This window comes from Clarias gariepinus, chromosome 8, assembly GCF_024256425.1.
Source record: "Clarias gariepinus isolate MV-2021 ecotype Netherlands chromosome 8, CGAR_prim_01v2, whole genome shotgun sequence".
NCBI lineage: Eukaryota > Metazoa > Chordata > Actinopteri > Siluriformes > Clariidae > Clarias > Clarias gariepinus.
Genome location: NC_071107.1, coordinates 31,149,607 through 31,168,051, shown reverse-complemented (window position 1 = coordinate 31,168,051; position 18,445 = coordinate 31,149,607). Strand labels below are relative to the sequence as shown.

General features: G+C 38.0%; 1 protein-coding gene across 1 annotated transcript; it reads right to left on the bottom strand.

Annotated features, from left to right (window-relative positions):
* Positions 1-7,257: 7,257 nt before the first annotated feature.
* Positions 7,258-12,042, bottom strand: tbxtb (T-box transcription factor Tb). Its single transcript, XM_053502487.1, has 8 exons — positions 11,730-12,042; positions 10,771-11,035; positions 9,851-9,985; positions 9,685-9,746; positions 9,508-9,569; positions 9,180-9,356; positions 8,708-8,840; positions 7,258-7,935 (listed from the first exon to the last, which is right to left on the bottom strand). The coding sequence occupies exons 1-8, from the start codon at positions 11,933-11,935 to the stop codon at positions 7,665-7,667; spliced, it is 1,311 nt and encodes a 436-aa protein (XP_053358462.1). The 5' UTR covers positions 11,936-12,042; the 3' UTR covers positions 7,258-7,664.
* Positions 12,043-18,445: the final 6,403 nt, after the last annotated feature.

The window sequence follows — 18,445 nt, the reverse complement described above, 5'->3', positions numbered from 1 at the left end:
CCAAAGAGGAGATTTATGGATGCAGTAAGAGAGGACATGAAGTTAGTAGGTGTGAGAGAAGAGGATGCAGAGGATAGGGTTAGATGGAGGCAGATGATTCGCTGTGGCGACCCCTGAAAGGGAACAGCCGAAAGACAAAGAAGAAGCAATCACAAGCCATCAGAGAACAGCTGCCTGCATCAGCCGAGTCTAGGACCATCTTCATGGTCAAGTGGAACCATCTCTAGTTACCACCTGCATCCCAAGCAGACCACACAGGGCCTCCATGCAACAAGATCTCCAACCAGAAGCAGGGCACCAGGATGAGTCAGACAGGTCCGGAGAGGAGAGATGGTCTGGATCATTGGCAACTCAGGAGTGCTTACGGACTGAGGGGCCCTGCTCAAGCCTTTAAGCTCTTACAGCCTAAGAACACTATCAGCATAGAATTTACCAGCCACAGTCACCAGATTCTACAGACTAAATGCTGTGTCATGTTGTGTCATTAGATCTCATGGGGGATCTCTATTAGTCAGGACCAGTATCAAACCCGGAGAGATCCTCAGTGGAAAACAGTACTGAAGTGATTCTCATCTTGTACTTAATTATGTTCAGTATCAATTTGTAAAATGAGTCTTTGCTTCAATAGAATATAATAGTGGTCCACAGGGTGATTCTCATCCCCAGTAGAGTACATAAGACTATAAGATGGACCGATTTGTATAATTAATAGTAAGTCATGTTAGTACTTTAATAATCTCTTTAGCTGAACAGCATCAGCGATTGATCACAGAATGAGCAGCATTGGAGTAATAGGTTTGTTTATGGTCCTGTAAATTTTGCACCTACTAGGATGTTGGCGTAGGTTCCTTTATTAAGTCATTGATTTTTGACAACGCTTATCCTGTATCGGGTCACAGGAAGCCTGGAGCTCAGGAGAATTTACACATGAGAGAGGGGTAAACCCTGAACCTACTACAGGGCACACACGCACACACACACTTACCCACGGCATGTCATTGGATTCCGTGAGGAAACCGCAAAGGAAACTCACCAAGAGGTGACCAGAGGTAGGTGTACGTTGTAGATTTTCATTAAGGCTATGTTACAAATGCCTGGTGCACCATACTTATATGAAAGTATATTCCTTTTGGTGTGTGTTTATGGCGGTATTCAGATAGCCTGGTAAGATTTGAACTGATCCTTATTCTTTGTTGGGATTGATCAGCTTTATTAATTGTCCAAAACTCAATTCACAATTCACTTACATAGTGCATCTTAGTCTGGAATTAAAATTTTAAAAAGCCGTATCAGGAATGGTACGTGGTGCCAAATCAAACATGTGGTCTCAATGATGTGCTGTGGCAGGTCGAACAGGAGCAATCAAATGAAAGAATCCTGGACAGAGATGAAAGGGATCTCAGGCCTCACGCATGCACTCACTCATCGTCTATACCGTTCACTCCTGTATACAGGGGGGGAGGAGCCTGGATCCTATGCCACAGATTTAGGGCACAAGGCATGGTACACCATGGACAGGGTGCCAATCCATCGCAGGGCACACACACATACACACACTCATTCACACACTATGTGCAATATGCGAACAGCAATTAGCCTAATCTGCATGTCTTTGGACTGTGGGAGGAAACTGGAGTACCTGAAGGAAACCCACCAAGCTAGGGGAGAACATGCGAACTCCAGAGGCAGGAAATGTATCTGGCTGGGAATCGAACCATAACCCTGAAGGTGCCAGGCGACAGTGCTAACCACTAAGCCACTGTGCCGCCTCACCTGGAATCTATGGGAGCGAAATAGTCACACACATTGAATGGGATTCTTTTCCTTCATGAAGCAGCGCGCACACACACACACACACACACACACATACACACACACACATATATATAAGCAAAGAACAGGTCGATTTTGTCAGTGTAGATTTTATTACTTGTTTGCAGTGCCACCTGGTGGCACTCTATGAAGTTTGAGGGCTAAATACTTTATAGATACAAAAATGCAACTTTAAATGTATTAATTAATCCATGACATTTTAAGCATTCCCTCAATAATTGATGATGCCCCAGTCCACCCTAAACTTACTGGGACCATTCAAGACAACATGCAGTTGTTGACCTGCAAGTCATGTAATTAATATTTAACATACAAAAGCAATTTAGAACACCATTAAACACAATCAGGAGTGTAATCAAAGCATTTCATGATATTCATGATCAATTGAAGTTAATATAAACAACACAAAACACCACTTCATTCTGTTGGGGTTTCAAAGTTCTGAAATTACTTTGATGTTAAAATGACTGAAAAGAAGAAATCCCTTGTTCTGCATTCCAATTGCACTACTTTTAAATGTAAAAATACATTTTACAGTACAGTGACATTATTATTATTATTATTATTATTATTATTATTATGTATCTGAGCTTGTTAGATAGCAGCGGTCAGACTGCAGGGGTCGGCCATGATACAGAAAATTTTATATACTTTTTTTTTTTTTTTTAGCTTTCTGGAATCATTCAAGGGGGGAAATTGAAAGACCGCCAGAGTAGAGTTATGTCCCTGTCATAAAGGTGTCAATTAAAATCAATGGTTTCATAATCCAGGGTCACAGAACTTGGTGTTAGCTCTGACATTCCGTTGTGTCTGTTCAGAGCCGCACTGCTAAACATCTGACCGTCCTAAACACCTCTAGATAGATGCAATTCCTCACTTAAGTGAGTGGAATTTGCTCATAAGAGGAGAGTAAACAGAGCTGAATGGCACTGGGCAGAGTAAGCCGTGAAAGTGCCGAGAGCAAGCCAGTGCTGTGACTTCAAACAGACCTATGTGTTTCTCTTTAAGCTTGTGTAACACAGTGTTGTTATTTGATTTCATTAAGAGCCTACAAAATAGATAAATATACTGTTTCTGGCTTTCAAAAAATTATTTTAATAAGCAAATATTTAAGATAAAAAATATTTAATTGCTTTGCATTAAAAAAAAGTAGTTTCCACCGAGAAGTAAAAGGATTTCCACATGCACAATGCAACAAAAACACAGGATTGGGACTAAACAGCTGTCTGGCCATAAGAAAACCACTTGTTAGTGAGACTAATCAGGAACAAAAGCTTCAGTTTGGAACATAAAGACTGAAACAAAGGAAAAAGGTTGTGTGATTTGATGGGTCCAGATTGAACCTAACCCAGAGCGATGAGTCTATCAAGGTAAGCAGGGAAGCGCATGAAGGGATGCACCCATCACATATAGTCCCCACTGTACAAGCCTCTGGACGCAGTGTTTGATTTGGGATTGCTTCATTTGGTCAGGTCTAGGCTCAGCAATGTTATATGGCAATAAAACTAAATCACCTGATGACCTGAACATAGTGCATGACCAGTTTATACCATTATATTTCTATATTTCATGACCATTATATTTCTATTTGTACAGTATATTTCTATTTTCAGTTTCTATTTTTAGTTATTATTTTTAGTTCTATTTTTCCTAGTTAAAATTTATTTTTATTTTTTATTTTATTTAAAATTTCTATTGTATTTCTTTTATTTATATTTATTACTTATTTAAGCTTTAATTCTCTTTTTAAGGTCACTGGCGGTCGTGTAAGCATTTCTCTACATTTCGTACTGTGTATGACTGTGTATGTGACAAATAAAATTTGAATTTAATTTAATTTGATTTGATTTGATTTTGATGTTGACAATGCCAAGTCTCACATTGTGAAAGAGTGGTTTTGCGAGCATGATGATTCCTTTTTTTCCATATTAATTTGAAACTCAAAACTATGTTAAACTAAGTTAAAACTGTTGTGTGTTCTTGTCAGATCAGATCATAATCTTGTTACTTTCAAAGTCCAAGGATTTGTGAATGTTTATCATGTGCATGCAGATATATTTCAGATATGAATATTTAAGTGGACAGGAGGATAGGTGAAGGGATTCTAGGTTCCAGTTGTGGTGTTACTCTATAGATGTCCACACTGAAGAACGGGATGGCAATGATTTTTATAAAACATACAAAACATACTTTTATGCTGCTAAAATGCACAAGCACATGTGGATCAGGTATAAATAAATCTAGAGTAATAAACAGAAATGAATATTTTATTTTATAGTTTACTACCTAATTACTGTTATTAATTTAATTACTTATCTTTTTGTTTCTTAGTACCTTATTGCACAGAATGACAAACTGGCAGACTGGATAAAAACCTTTCCAGATTTGGATGAGAAAGAGGATTGTTTAGTTGATGTTGTATCAGCTGTAGTAGACTTTCACTATACTTTGATTTATGCTTTGGGTCACATGATTAGGTTTTCTGATCAGGTGACCTGCTGGTAGTTTAAAGGGAACTGAACGCCTGTAATATATTTTACTCTGGCAACACTATTACACCCTTGGTAATAATTATTTTAAAATTTTCATAGCTTTAATCATTTTCTTTCCCTTTTATATTGAGTTTGCTCATGATTCGATATAATTATACGTTGGAGTGGAAAATACTTGAGTACCTGTGCTTTATTGCTGTACCATGTGTGTGTTGTTAACTTTATCATTACTGATATTAAATAGTGCCATATGAAAAAAAATGTGAAAAAATTAACATGCTTTACTTTTATTTAGATCTCAAACATTTTAATTACAAATCATAAGGAAAAGCTATTGAGAATTTTATCCTCTGCAGTTATTTTATGCTTTTACAGTGTCAGCTTTGGTAGTTTGATAAGCCACCTCAAGGGCGGCGCTAGGACAGGTAGGTACAGTGGTGTGAAAAACTATTTGCCCACTTCCTGATTTCTTATTCTTTTGCATGTTTGTCACACTTAAATGTTTCTGCTCATCAAAAACCGTTAACTATTAGTCAAAGATAACACAATTGAACACAACATAATTGAACACAAAATGCAGTTTTTAAATGAAGGTTTACGTTATTAAGGGAGAAAAAAAACTCCAAATCTACATGGCCCTGTGTGAAAAAGTGATTGCCCCCCTTGTTAAAAAAAATAACTTAACTGTGGTTTATCACACCTGAGTTCAATTTCTGTAGTCACCCCCAGGCCTGATTACTGCCACACCTGTTTAAATCAAGAAATCACTTAAATAGGAGCTACCTGACACAGAGAAATAGACCAAAAGCACCTCAAAAGCTAGACATCATGCCAAGATCCAAAGAAATTCAGGAACAAATGAGAACAAAAGTAATTGAGATCTATCAGTCTGGTAAAGGTTATAAAGCCATTTCTAAAGCTTTGGGACTCTAGCGAACCACAGTGAGAGCCATTATCCACAAATGGCAAAAACATGGAACAGTGGTGAACCTTCCCAGGACTGGCCGGCCGACCAAAATTACCCCAAGAGCGCAGAGACAACTCATCTGAGAGACCACAAAAGACCCCAGGACAACATCTAAAGAACTGCAGGCCTCACTTGCCTCAATTAAGGTCAGTGTTCACGACTCCACCATAAGAAAGAGACTGGGCAAAAACGGCCTGCATGGCAGATTTCCAAGGCGCAAACCACTTTTAAGCAAAAAGAACATTAAGGCTCGTCTCAATTTTGCTAAAAAACATCTCAATGATTGCCAAGACTTTTGGGAAAATACCTTGTGGACCGACGAGACAAAAGTTGAACTTTTTGGAAGGTGCGTGTCCTGTTACATCTGACGTAAAAGTAACACAGCATTTCAGAAAAAGAACATCATACCAACAGTAAAATATGGTGGTGGTAGTGTGATGGTCTGGGGTTGTTTTGCTGCTTCAGGACCTGGAAGGCTTGCTGTGATAGATGGAACAATGAATTCTACTGTCTACCAAAAAATCCTGAAGGAGAATGTCCAGCCATCTGTTCGTCAACTCAAGTTGAAGCGATCTTGGGTGCTGCAGCAGGACAATGACCCAAAACACACCAGCAAATCCACCTCTGAATGGCTGAAGAAAAACAAAATGAAGACTTTGGAGTGGCCTAGTCAAAGTCCTGACCTGAATCCTATTGAGATGTTGTGGCATGACCTTAAAAAGGCGGTTCATGCTAGAAAACCCTCAAATAAAGCTGAATTAAAACAATTCTGCAAAGATGAGTGGGCCAAAATTCCTCCAGAGCACTGTAAAAGTTACAAGTTGCAAGTTATCGCAAACGCTTGATTGCAGTTATTGCTGCTAAGGGTGGCCCAACCAGTTATTAGGTTCAGGGGGCAATTACTTTTTCATACAGGGCCATGTAGGTTTGGATTTTTTTTCTCCCTAAATAATAAAAACCATCATTTAAAAACTGCATTTTGTGTTTACTTGTGTTATCTTTGATCTTTGTCTGACAAACATGCAAAATAATAAGAAATCAGGAAGGGGGCAAATAGTTTTTCACACCACTGTAGGTGGGGGGATTGGTATACAAGTCTTGATGATGTAGTGTGCTAAGGGTTGAGGGTTCGATTCCCACCTCGGTCCTCTGTGCGTAGAGTTTTGCATGTTCTTGTGCTTGGAGGGTTTCCTCAGGGTATTCTGGTTCATTTAGATATAGAATAGGTTAAATGGCATTCCCAATTCTGTGTGTGTGTGTGTGTGTGTGCTCTGCGAAAGATTGGCACCAAAGTCTCTTGGGATAGCCCCCCCCCATATTAGGTATGATATGGGATATGGGATTGGGATATGACCCTTTCCTTTATACACAATATAAAGGACAAATGAATGAATGAATAGTAAAAACTGTGATGGGTGATGATTCGTTGTGCAAGCCTGTCTGGCAGGAAGGGCCTGGGCCATGTGGACCCCCATGACATCGACCCTGAGCCACCAAACTGCAGTGTGTGGCCCTAGTTTGGCCCAGTTTCAGTATACAGAAATAAACAAAGACTTCTCTACAATGAGGTTTCCCGTGGCCTCCCCAGAAACCATGAACTCCAGCTTATTTCCTTGCTAAAGCCATGTTAGATTATCATTGCTTTTAGTAATTAGCTAGTTAAATTCAATACAAGATGAATATTGCAGTAAATTCTATACTTTAATTTAAGTAACTTTCAAGTATGAGCATTTTCCCACCTTGATTATGTCCCATTCCAAAGAAATCCTAACTTTTTATTATTATTATTATTTTATTATCCTAATGGAACCTTTTTGTGTGTGCAATATAGCTCTTGAAAAAAAATGCATTATTATGTGTCAAAGACCTTCAAAAAGTGCTTTTGAAAGCATTCTCAATCAGTTCATAATTTTATTTATTCTGTAATTAAGATTCAGTAGCTCTGTAGCAATTGTGCAGCTCCAGCCAAGTTGGTTTCACAAATAAAAAATATTATAAGAATGATTTATGCTGAAAACCGAATCCTGAGGTGAAAATAAATCAATTTACACTTTGTACAAATGATTGTCTGTACATAACACATTCGCCATTCCATTATAAAACCATAAATAATCCCACATGTAATATTTTTAAATGTTGCACAAATTATTATTTAAACAAATTGAAAGGCACTGATGGAAGCAGCAGTAATATTTACACCCCAGACAAGGCCTATATTCACTCTGAGTTCCTGCTGAGTAAAGAATTTGCTCAATTCAATGCACATAAACATTGGAATTCAGGCTTCACATCTTTGTGCTGTTGCATAGATTGAGTGCTAGTTCATAAACCGACATTATCACTGGAAAAATCAGTGCAAGGTACTCCGCCATCTATAAGGAAGGAGGTGTTATGGGTGTCCAGGCCGCGGCCAGCCGCATGTGGGTGGTGCTGTCGTAAGGAGATGTGTTCTGCATGTCAGTGCCAGGTGTGCTGTCATAGAGCGGAGATCCAGGATTTGGCACTGTCGTCGCGTGAGACAGGCCGGCATAATGACTGGCAGATCCACGGAGATACTGGGAACCCAAGCTGCTCGCCATTCCACCTGTCTGAGACACTGGAGTCAGAGGAGCGTTTCCTACAGTCCACAAACTGGTGTACTGACTGCAACAAAGCAGAATGTGAAAGAGATCTTAGATAATCAGTATACAACATACATCTATATCAATCTATCTATCAAATCCTCTATCTGTCTATTCATTGGAATTTGCTTCAGGATCAATAAAGTATCTATCTATCTATCTATCTATCTATCTATCCATCTATCTATCTATCTATCTATCTATTGTTAGCTTAAGTAACAATGAATGACCACATTTTAATGACCAATTTTAAGTGTGCAGTGTTTATGTATTCACCCTTAGTTACTACCTGGTCAGGGTCACAGTAATTTGAATTATGCTGCTAATTTGTTTATATTTTGGTGAAACACAACCAGCAAAATTGGTGGGAAAATATCACAGGCAGGTAACAACAAAATAATACCTACAAAACACCAACACTGTGTTTCATCGGACATTGTGGTAGGCTACATCTACACATAATGTCAGTGTGTAACATCAAGTATGTATAGTGAGTATAAACTTGATTTTCCAAAATAGAATTTTATTCCACATGAGTGGAATATACTATTTAATACAAATATATGTAATCTGTAAACAAGATTTATTTTCGTTATAAATTATTTATTATTTTAGAGTCAACATATTTAAACTATACTGCAAAAGACATATTAAAGATATCTGTTGGATAACTTGTTAATACTGAATTTCTACCTTTCAGAGGCAAATATACAGATAGGTGCCATAACCTGTGAATCGCAAAGTGACAATTTGTGTTTGCCTATTTCTATTATCACGTGGAGGAAAGCGCTGACCTGGGGTTGGAGTTGGGGGGAGAGTGCTGGCCCATATGGACCATGCTGGAGTGAGAGGACATCTGTTGACTGGACCAGTTCTCATGGGCGGGCAGCATGGACAAACAAGCTGAAGGGTTTTCCGAGTAACCAGCTGCAAAACAACCAAAAAAACATACTTTATCTCTGACATAAACGCTGTCATCTACAGTGCAACAAAAATAACTCGCTGAACTGTTTCATGTGCTCTTACATGCATATTTATATGGCTGAGGCCAGTGGACCAAACATTTCATGACCGAGGGATGCATGTTTACGACTATGAGCTCCGGGCTGCACAAAGGCTTCAGGAATGCAGGACATTCTCCAGTCAGTGGCATTTGTTTGAGTTTCTCATTAATGGTATGGGAGTCATAGGTCATGTGTGCCAGTGAGTGGAAAGTAAAAATGTGTGTGTGTGTGTGTGTGTGTGTGTGTACACATGTGTTCTTACTGGGGGAGGTTGTTCGGTGAGGGTAGGGACTGGGATAAGGTGAGGAGCGATGATTTCTCAGTGTGGAGTAACGTTCACAACCATGAGAGGACGGCAGAGGCAGAGCGCCACCAAACTGAGGGTGAGAGTTCGCAGGAGGACAGAGGGATCCACTTCCTGGCAGAAACCAGCCACTCACTACGCACAGAGAAGACAAAATGTGTTAAAACTGGTAGATTTGCCAGAAATAAACAAATTAGCATATGACATTTTAAAGCATTTAAAATACATATCATTAAAAAAAATTATACCCAATGATGAAAATAAACAATTTAAAATCCAAACTTACATTGCGTATAGCCGGACTGTTGGTTCTCGCAGACTTCATCTATTATTTCTTTGTGGTCACTTCTACAGAGCAAAATAAAAAGAAAAAGAAAAAGGTTTTCCTTTCTGACATCTCAATTAAATCGATACAAACTAAATCCAAACTAAACACATTTGTTGTCATGATTCATTGATATACCTTTCTTTGGCATCTAAAAAAGCTTTGGCGAAAGGGTTGTATTTAATTTTGAGTGCAGTGATCTGAAAAAAAAGAAAGAAAAAAAAGAAGAAATTAGCCAGATATAAACATATAGACGTAACCATGTTAATATAATGCTTTAACACTGATGTATGATGCGACTCACCTCCTCATTCTGGTATGCAGTGACTGCTATGAACTGGGTTTCAGGAAAAGAATGACTGGTAATCATTCTGTTTGGCCCTCCGACCCGAACTATGTGGATGCGTGGTTCATATTTGTGTAGAGAGTTGAGCATGATCTGAGGAGCACAACAAAGTGATGTAAAAAAAAAAAAAATAGCATGTAAAAGAAGGAACTGTGCAAAGAAACCTTAAATCATCTGTAATCATCTTGGTTTAATAGGATATACGTCCTTCTGACAAACCTTGATTATTTAAAAATAAAATTAGGTTTGTTTTTGTTTGTTTATACAAAGAAGCAGTACAGTACTGTTCAGACCCTAAAAAGACACCAAGTGACATAAAGATTTTTTTAAATATATATATTTAAAAAAAGGTTCTTCTATGTATGTTGCTTTTCAGAGGCCTGGTTTTAAGTTTATTACTAAAAAAAAAAAAAAACATTTTTCTGACTGAAAGTACCTGAAACAATACTGAAACTCAAGTTGCCAAATGAATACATATTTTAAGAACAGAAAGCAGTTGAATAAGTTTTCAGTGTATGATATGATTGATTTTAATATGATTAAGCTCAATTCAATTCATATTTATTTATATAACACTTTTAACAATGGTCATTGTCGCAAATCAGTTTTTCAGAATCAAAAGACAATTAGGCAAATGAGTATAAAATGTGTGATAAAATCATAAAAATATGTATAAATCAGATTGTGCCTGATGAGAATCCGAGGGCAAACGTGGCAACGTATATATGGCATACTTTATATGATGCGCAGCATTGATACATCTTGTGTCATTATAATGAATTAGTGTTAATACACCCCAAAGTAGGAAAAACTAAGAGAACAGGCTTGGACAGATCTTCTTGTTGTTTTGTGTCGTTTAGAAAACGCGCAGTCCTCACCTGTCCTCCCCCGTTGAGCTTGTTGGTGAGTTTGACTCTGCTGAAGGAGACCGGAGCTTTCATCCAGTGCGCTCCGAAGTTTGGGGAGTCCGGGTGCATGTACACACAGCTGGAGCTGCGAGGCTCGGGTCTGCCTCCGGCCACCCACTCCCCGTTCACGTACTTCCAGCGGTGCGAGTCCGCCGCCGAGAAGTCCAGCAGGAACGAGTACATGGCGCTCGGATCCAGACCGGACACGCTGACTTTCAGCACGGGAAACATGCGCCTGTGCGTACCGACAAAACACACACACACACACATGCGCGCGCGCGTTAAGGTTGCGTCCTAAAGCGAAATTAAAACTTCTTACGTATTTAGAAGCATGACCACAAATGCAAATAGCTGAAACTTCTTAAAAGTGAATACTGACAAATTAATCAGGATACCAAAATCCTACTACTAGGCTTATGTCTGGATTTGCCTTCATAAAAAAAAAAAGATTAAAAGCAGATTTACAAAAATATATATTGTATAATAAGATTATTTCGAGATGAGTATATATTTCAATATTATACTATACCTATATACTATACTTATACTATATAACTCAGAAATATTGTTCTTCATTGCCAATCAAAATATATATTAGAAATAAATACAATTATATCAGAATGCCGAAATGTAAGTATTTCTCTGTAATAAATCAGTCTCAAAAATAGTAAAAATATATTTTAAAAAGTTTTAGATTCTTGTACAGATAATATTTAAGCAGGAACCACTACTTATAAGGCTCTTCCCTTGTTGTTTTTATTATTATTATTATCATCATTATTATTAGCTATTCTTTTGTTTAAAAAGGTATTTATGTAATTATTATTATTATTATTTTTACATAACTCTTAGTTCATATTTCTTATGTGCTTTGTGTGTATTCTGTTTTAGTATTTTAGAGATAATAAAATTGGCATGTAACTCCATACCTGCCGTTCTTGGTCACAATCATCTCATTGGTGAGTTCTCGGAACTTCTGCCACAGCTCGCCCTCCTCCAGACTCACTTTCAGCTCCCTCTCGGTCGGGTCTCCCTTCTCGCTCCCGGCTTGCAGTTCGTTCTCCACGGCGCTCAGCAGATGGTCCACACGGTACTGGGCGGCTTTTCCGGCGCACTCGCTTCCACCTGAAGCCATGTTTATTGCAGCCTGTTTATCCAAAGAAAAAAAAAACTCTAGGAGATGTCCAAGCGCAGAGCCATGCACAGGACACTTCACTGTTACGCGTTTCTGTTGGACTGTAGAGGTTTCGGGCTCCTCATAAATAGCTCCAGCGGTCCGCGCGCAGCTGAGAACGCAGCCGATTGGCTAACCTGATCCTTTGATATGCGCCGACAGGTCTGTGATTGGTTAAACACGGAAGCAACTGTGGCATGCGTGTTATTTTTGGTGTTTTGGTGGTGGGGAAGTATTTTGAATAGTCTAAGGGTTTTAAATTCACCCACGCAATTACATCAAGTCTTGTAAAAAAAAGTAAGAAAAAAGTTAAATCAGCTACAATTTTCATTAAAAAAAAATCTGTTTGTTACAGGTCATTCATTTTCTTTGACAAATAATTTTTATGCTCACATAAATGAAGTTTAGATAAATAATTAATTAAAATGTATTTTACTCTAACCCTTTAGTTAGATCAAGTAATAAATAAAATGCACATACAGGTATATACTTACCTGCCTTTCACTGCATTTATCCTATGTGAATTATGATCACATCACTTCAACAAATAGATAGATAGATAGATAGATAGATAGATAGATAGACCATCTTCTTTTTCAAAATCTTTATTTAAAAAAATTAAAAAACCTTTATGCAACATTATTTTAACTGTTATAAAATCAACAGTTATCTATTGATTAGGCCTACATAGATATGCAATACATAAATACACATATTTTAATGTTAAATGTATGCACTGAAATGAATTGCCATTATTATTATTATTATTATTGTTATTATTATTATTATTATAATTATAAAGACTAATATTTGGTTCCCTTTTATCAGACTGGGGATACATCTACCTTTAAAAATGGCTACAAGTGAAAATCCATTATAAGCATTTCACTGCATATCGTACTGTGTATGACTGTGTATGTGACAAATAAAATTTAAATTTAATTTGAAAAGGAGCATCTGATTTTAAAAGTGGTTGAGTTGTTGGTCAGTCTGATGGATGAAAGTTTCAGAGAAAAATAGCAAAAAAATAGCTTATTGTAATTTAAAGAAAAGGGTTAAACATCAGTGAAGTCACAACCATGGGTCCTTGAAAGATGTCTTGATGCTGTTTGAGGGTCTGTTCTTCAGAAGTCGCAGAAAGATTCCAAATGATTAAATTACTTGTTTTTTCATTAGCTTGGTCTTTTGAACATGAAGCCCCTCTTAATCACGATTGATATTATTGCATATCTGTTTACATAGAGAAACTACCTAATAAATGCTCCCATTACCCTCTCTAAAAGGAGATAGTTATGGTGCAGTTTTGAAAGGTTAAAATCATTTCACTATACATAATTGCTCCACATCTTCTTATCAAATGCTTTAGCCTGAAAAGGAGCACATATCATATTAGATATGCATACAACACTTGGAAAAAGTATGAAAAACAACATAAAAATTCTACATTGTTTACCAGTACAATGCTGCGAGAATAAATATCCTCCATGGACAGGGGAACCTTGACACTCCAGGCTCTACTGCAACTACTTTGCACATCTTCATGGTGTTGAGGGCTGTACAAATAAGCAGTGTTAGAATCATAGAGTGGATTAAAATAATCCTGTGTATTTACAATAAGTATAATCAACCTGGAGATTTGGTCAGTGTGGGCATTCATTTCCTCTTTAATGCATTCAGAGGATTCAGGTGCTGTATGATCTCTTAGCAACTGGGGTAAAAGCGAAGGATCACTTAAACAGTTTGGTTCTTTATCTGAGACAATGCTTGGACATACATGCTCCATCTGGATAATATGAAAAATTAAGTGTAAGTTCAAGTCAGGTTGGGTAACACCATGTAAACCTTTGAAGAATTAAAAATGTAAATCTATTTACTAATTACTAATTTTATTTATGGCCAGAACTTACCATGTCTTGGATGCTGTATCCTTTATCATACTGTGGCACCAGTCCAGTTTTAACTAGCAAACTGTTCATGTAATCAAAGAATAAGAAATATTTTTTTAATAAGCGCATTATTTTTCTGGTGCTAGCTGTGGGTTGTAGTATTTGTGTAAAAGACTGACCTGCGAGACTCAGCCATGTTCAAAAGAGTCATGCTGTGCATGAGATGGAGTTTGCGCTGAGTTACAGATGCAGATGTTGATTTATAAAGTGGCTCATTAGTTCTCTGTTTAAATCAAGAAATCAGAAAAATAAATAAGTACTACCATTTTAGGCTTGTATTGTATTGTTTATTTGTTCTTAACATAATTTTAAGTTCTGTCTTTGATCTTAATCTGTATACTGAAAACTTTGGGAAAAAAAAGAAAATCTACCAAAGAAACCATGTTGGTCCTGAATGCTTCCAAGAAACCGGGCTGCAAAGTGGAAAACCTGGGTACCTGTAACTCATGTAAGAACACCTGTTGAGAGAAAGGATCGTCAAACAGAGTCGTAAATGCTGATTCTAACTTCATCACCTCGGCACTGCATGGAAATGCACCATAGTGAAGTGAGACTGTCACGGTAGCAGGAGATGACATTAGAGCAGGGGTTGGAGGTGACGAGGAGCATGTCATATCTCACAGTTTGGGTGTCAGCCTCAGCACCTGACTTTCTCACCACACACAGGGCCCATGCATACAGCAAAGGGTGAGAAGGCAGGGGGGAGGGGAGGAGGACGTAGGAAGAGAGCTGTTGATGGAAGTGACTACTCACACACCTCTTCGATCATATACACACAAGAGTCATGCTATAGTCCAAATCATGGCTGAGTTGCCAGCACTTATAACCAGTTCAGCTTGAAATGTCATTCAGTTGGTTTCTATAAATTCTCCACTCGAACTGTCTTTAAAATATAATCATTTTAAAATAAAGAGAGGATTAAAAATGCTAAGTTTAAAATCTTGCTTTCTACCATGTACATGAACCCAACATGAAGTTTGGATCCCCTCCGCCTGAGTGGCGATGGCATGAGTGGATGGCATGGCTGAGTAATACCTCTGTACCCTCGTCCACCCCAGGTCTGTCTCCCCACTGTTTGCCTTCTCTTCCTCTGTCCTGCAGCCAAGCCCCTCTCTGTTTACCCACATTCACTTTGACGAAGAGGTGTGAGAAAAATGAACCCTGCACGTCTGCTTAAGGAAGCCCCCTCCTTTTTCAGCTGGTGTTTTTTTCTTAGTGGATGCAATAGATAGACAACAAGAACAAATATATTCATAATACAGTTTCATGTATATACTATAAGGAAATATAAATTTTTAATACTCCCATGATACCAGGCTTTGAAGTTTTAAAATTGAGTATCTGTAACTAATTTAATTTAATCCAGTGGTTCTCAAGGTGGGACCTGTGCACCCTCAGGAGTCAGTGAGGAATAGGTCGAGGTCCTATAACATTTAGCTACATTGGCGGAAATCCCAATTCACCATTATCAAACTAACTATATTTATTGTTATATAATCATAAGTCTATTGGTCAAGCAGACTTTAATCAAACCTTTGTAATTCAAAAAAGGTCAGCAAACAAACTAATGAATTATTAAAATATCAAATAAAATAATCCTGCCATGATGGGCATATGGAATTTATTTTACAGTGGAAGTGCTTGAGAACATCTAATTTAATGTAATGTAAAGGAAATCTTGTTTTATATGCTACATAATGTTTATTTCTTAATCAGGAAAACCTGTGTATCATATGTATGAATTTGTGGATTTAAATATTTTTTGGTAAGTGGTATCTCCTGGAGCCACAATTAAACTGGAATAAATAGTTCCTGTTGTTTCAGATCAAAATCGATCAAATTCCATCCAACTTTATGGGATCAATATTTTATTGTTAATAGAAATCACTGCTTTAAAGCATGAAAAAATAAAATAAAAATAAAAACACCTAAAGACCACTAGAATCTCTGTATGACTCCCGAAATGCTAATTAACACATGTGATTCTGTGGAAGGTAAAAATAATAAGGGACCATGATGAGTATGTATGTGCATGTGGGAGACAGCTAAGAGTGGGATGTGACCACGACAGGTGTGTTTGCCTGCCTGCGGCCCCGCTCGGCATGATTACATCTCCCGTGGTTTGACACGTACACTGGGAAACCTTAGCTCAGATTCATCCTGTTCCTGGATTTGTTTGCCCTGGAGAACTGGAGCGCTGATCTGTTCTCCTCCTCCACTCTCTGAGAATGCATCATGCTGGAAAAGACAGGGGAAGACACAGAGGACACAAATAAATGCACTGTTTTTCTTGTTTTTCCCCTCAGTTCAAATTTTGGATTTTTATCAAATCTTTTACACTGTTTTTGTGTCAACACTAATGAAAACCATTGGAGTATGTACATTAACATCCTGCGCTGCATTCTACTATTGAACTCATTAATAATGATACAATTATGCTAACAAAATGTATATTACATTTAAAATTATATAATAATAATTTTAAGCATGGTTGGGGAGTAAATTGCTTTAAATTTGATTTAAAGAGTTAATCAATCTCAATGGATGTTAAACAGAATAATTGATAAAAAAACAACAACAAACTAGTGTCTTGAGTTTAGAGCTGTCACTTCACCCCTCCAGGGTTCAAATCTCCTCTCCAGTTTGGATGCATGGAGTTTGCACGATCTAAGTGCATTTTTATATTAGGGCCCTGGGATCCCTTCAAGAATAAGCAATATATAAAATGAATATATGATTACCAATCTATTATCCAATAAAGAGACATTTTTTGTCCTGAACTACAGGTCCCACAGGTAGAATCTGATTCCAGTGGGTTTCCCGTTACCTAGCTCGTGCATGTGTGTCGACAATGGAAGGAGCGTTGAGTTGCTAATATATTCCTAATGATGTGCTACTTCTCAAGAGTAGCTTCTGCACAGCCCGACTCACGCCCGATAACACTGCACACCCGGGTGAGGACACACTTTGTCTTCTGGGTGCAAACTATCCCGCTAGAGCACTTTGGAGCAAGGCACAGTTTACTCACATCAACATGTAGCAACTAGCGGCTCTGTATCAAGCCCGTTCACAGGCAGTGAGAGAAAGAGCAGAGATACTGATACACTGGCATGGCGTCCCTAGAATGTGAAATTCCAATAATGTATTAGATTGACGGCATTTAATTGCCCGGGGTTAGGCAAGTGCATCTGCAATCTGCATTTGGTTTGTATGGCTCCAGAACACGAACAGGATGATTTAACCTGCATCTTATTATTTTTCCAGTCAACGTAGCAACAGACTGAACCGCCATATTTGCCAAACCATCCTGAAAATAAATACGTGTGAAATTCAACATGCTGAGGAGACCTTATGACTCAGTGCGCCTTTCATGGAAACTAAGCAGAGCATAACTAAATAGAAATAAACAGAGACAAATTCAGGACATTCGTTCATAGATAAAACTTATGGATCCTTTATATCCGTGCCGCTGTTTGGGTTGAATGGCATGAGGAGCATTATTTATTCACACCGCGATTCAGAATGCTATATAGACGAGGCCGGTGTGGAGGGCAAGTGGTTGGCTTATGTTTGTCCATGCCGTGGTGAGAAATCGCACAGACAGTCAAGTTGTCAAGTCCATCACATGAGGCTGAAGACTTTAAGCATTCAAAGCTGTCAAAAAGCAGGGTAGCATCTTCTCACAAACATCACTCGACCATTTTGGCAACACATTTTAACTGCTTTGCGACCATCAGGATGACTGTGCACTTCACATCTATACGACACTGTAGACAACACGCCACAAAACAACCCAGACCAGTCAGCACACAGGAGAGATCTGCTTCAACTCTTTATAGATTTTTAAAACATTAAAGGAAAGAAATTCACATTTATGTCTATAACGGTTGTAAGAAAAAGGTATTGTGATTGGCAGAGAAATAAAAACGCTTTGGAGAACTTCATATAAAATCGGAATGGTTAAAAATATATTAATTTGAGTTATGAATAAGCTTAGAGGTTTGCATAAAAGTCACCAGGTTACAAGATCAGAAAGTGGACATCTGCGTTCTAAAGCCCCTTAAAAAAGAAAAAAGTATTCTTTTTTTTTTTTGGCATAAAAGTCACTAAACACTTCCTTATGAACCTGTTTCCCAGTTCAAGCTATTCTATTATTAGCTTTTAGGTTTTATCAAGGGGTCTGCCATCCCTGTAGAACAATTTCCTAAACAAATCCTACAAAGGCTCAAAGCTCTGGCATGATGTGACATCTCAGGCCAAATTGGTCCATCTCCTTTGTATGTGAAATGAATTAGACATTCACCCCTGGGTGATGTTTGTCTGTGCTGTGGTGAACACAGAGACCTTCTCCGCTAAAAAGAGAATTCTGTTTGTTCATCTCACTGCTGTGCGACTGGTTGACCATCTCTTCCTATAAGGTCCAGGCTAAACAAGCTTTAAGCAGGAAGTGCATTTGTGTACATCCCAAAGGACAGGGCAGAGATCAAGAGAATCCTGGAGTACGCATAAGGAATTAATCTAGCAT

Excerpts from the sequence above, each read along its gene's own strand:
- tbxtb (XM_053502487.1), bottom strand. The coding sequence starts at position 11,935 with ATGGCTTCAGGTGGAAGCGAGTGCGCCGGAAAAGCCGCCCAGTACCGT. Across the intron at positions 9,986-10,770 it reads AGCTCAACGGGGGAGGACAG|ATCATGCTCAACTCTCTACA; the intron begins GTGAGGACTGCG and ends TGTGCTCCTCAG. Across the intron at positions 9,570-9,684 it reads TTTTTAGATGCCAAAGAAAG|AAGTGACCACAAAGAAATAA; the intron begins GTATATCAATGA and ends TTTGCTCTGTAG.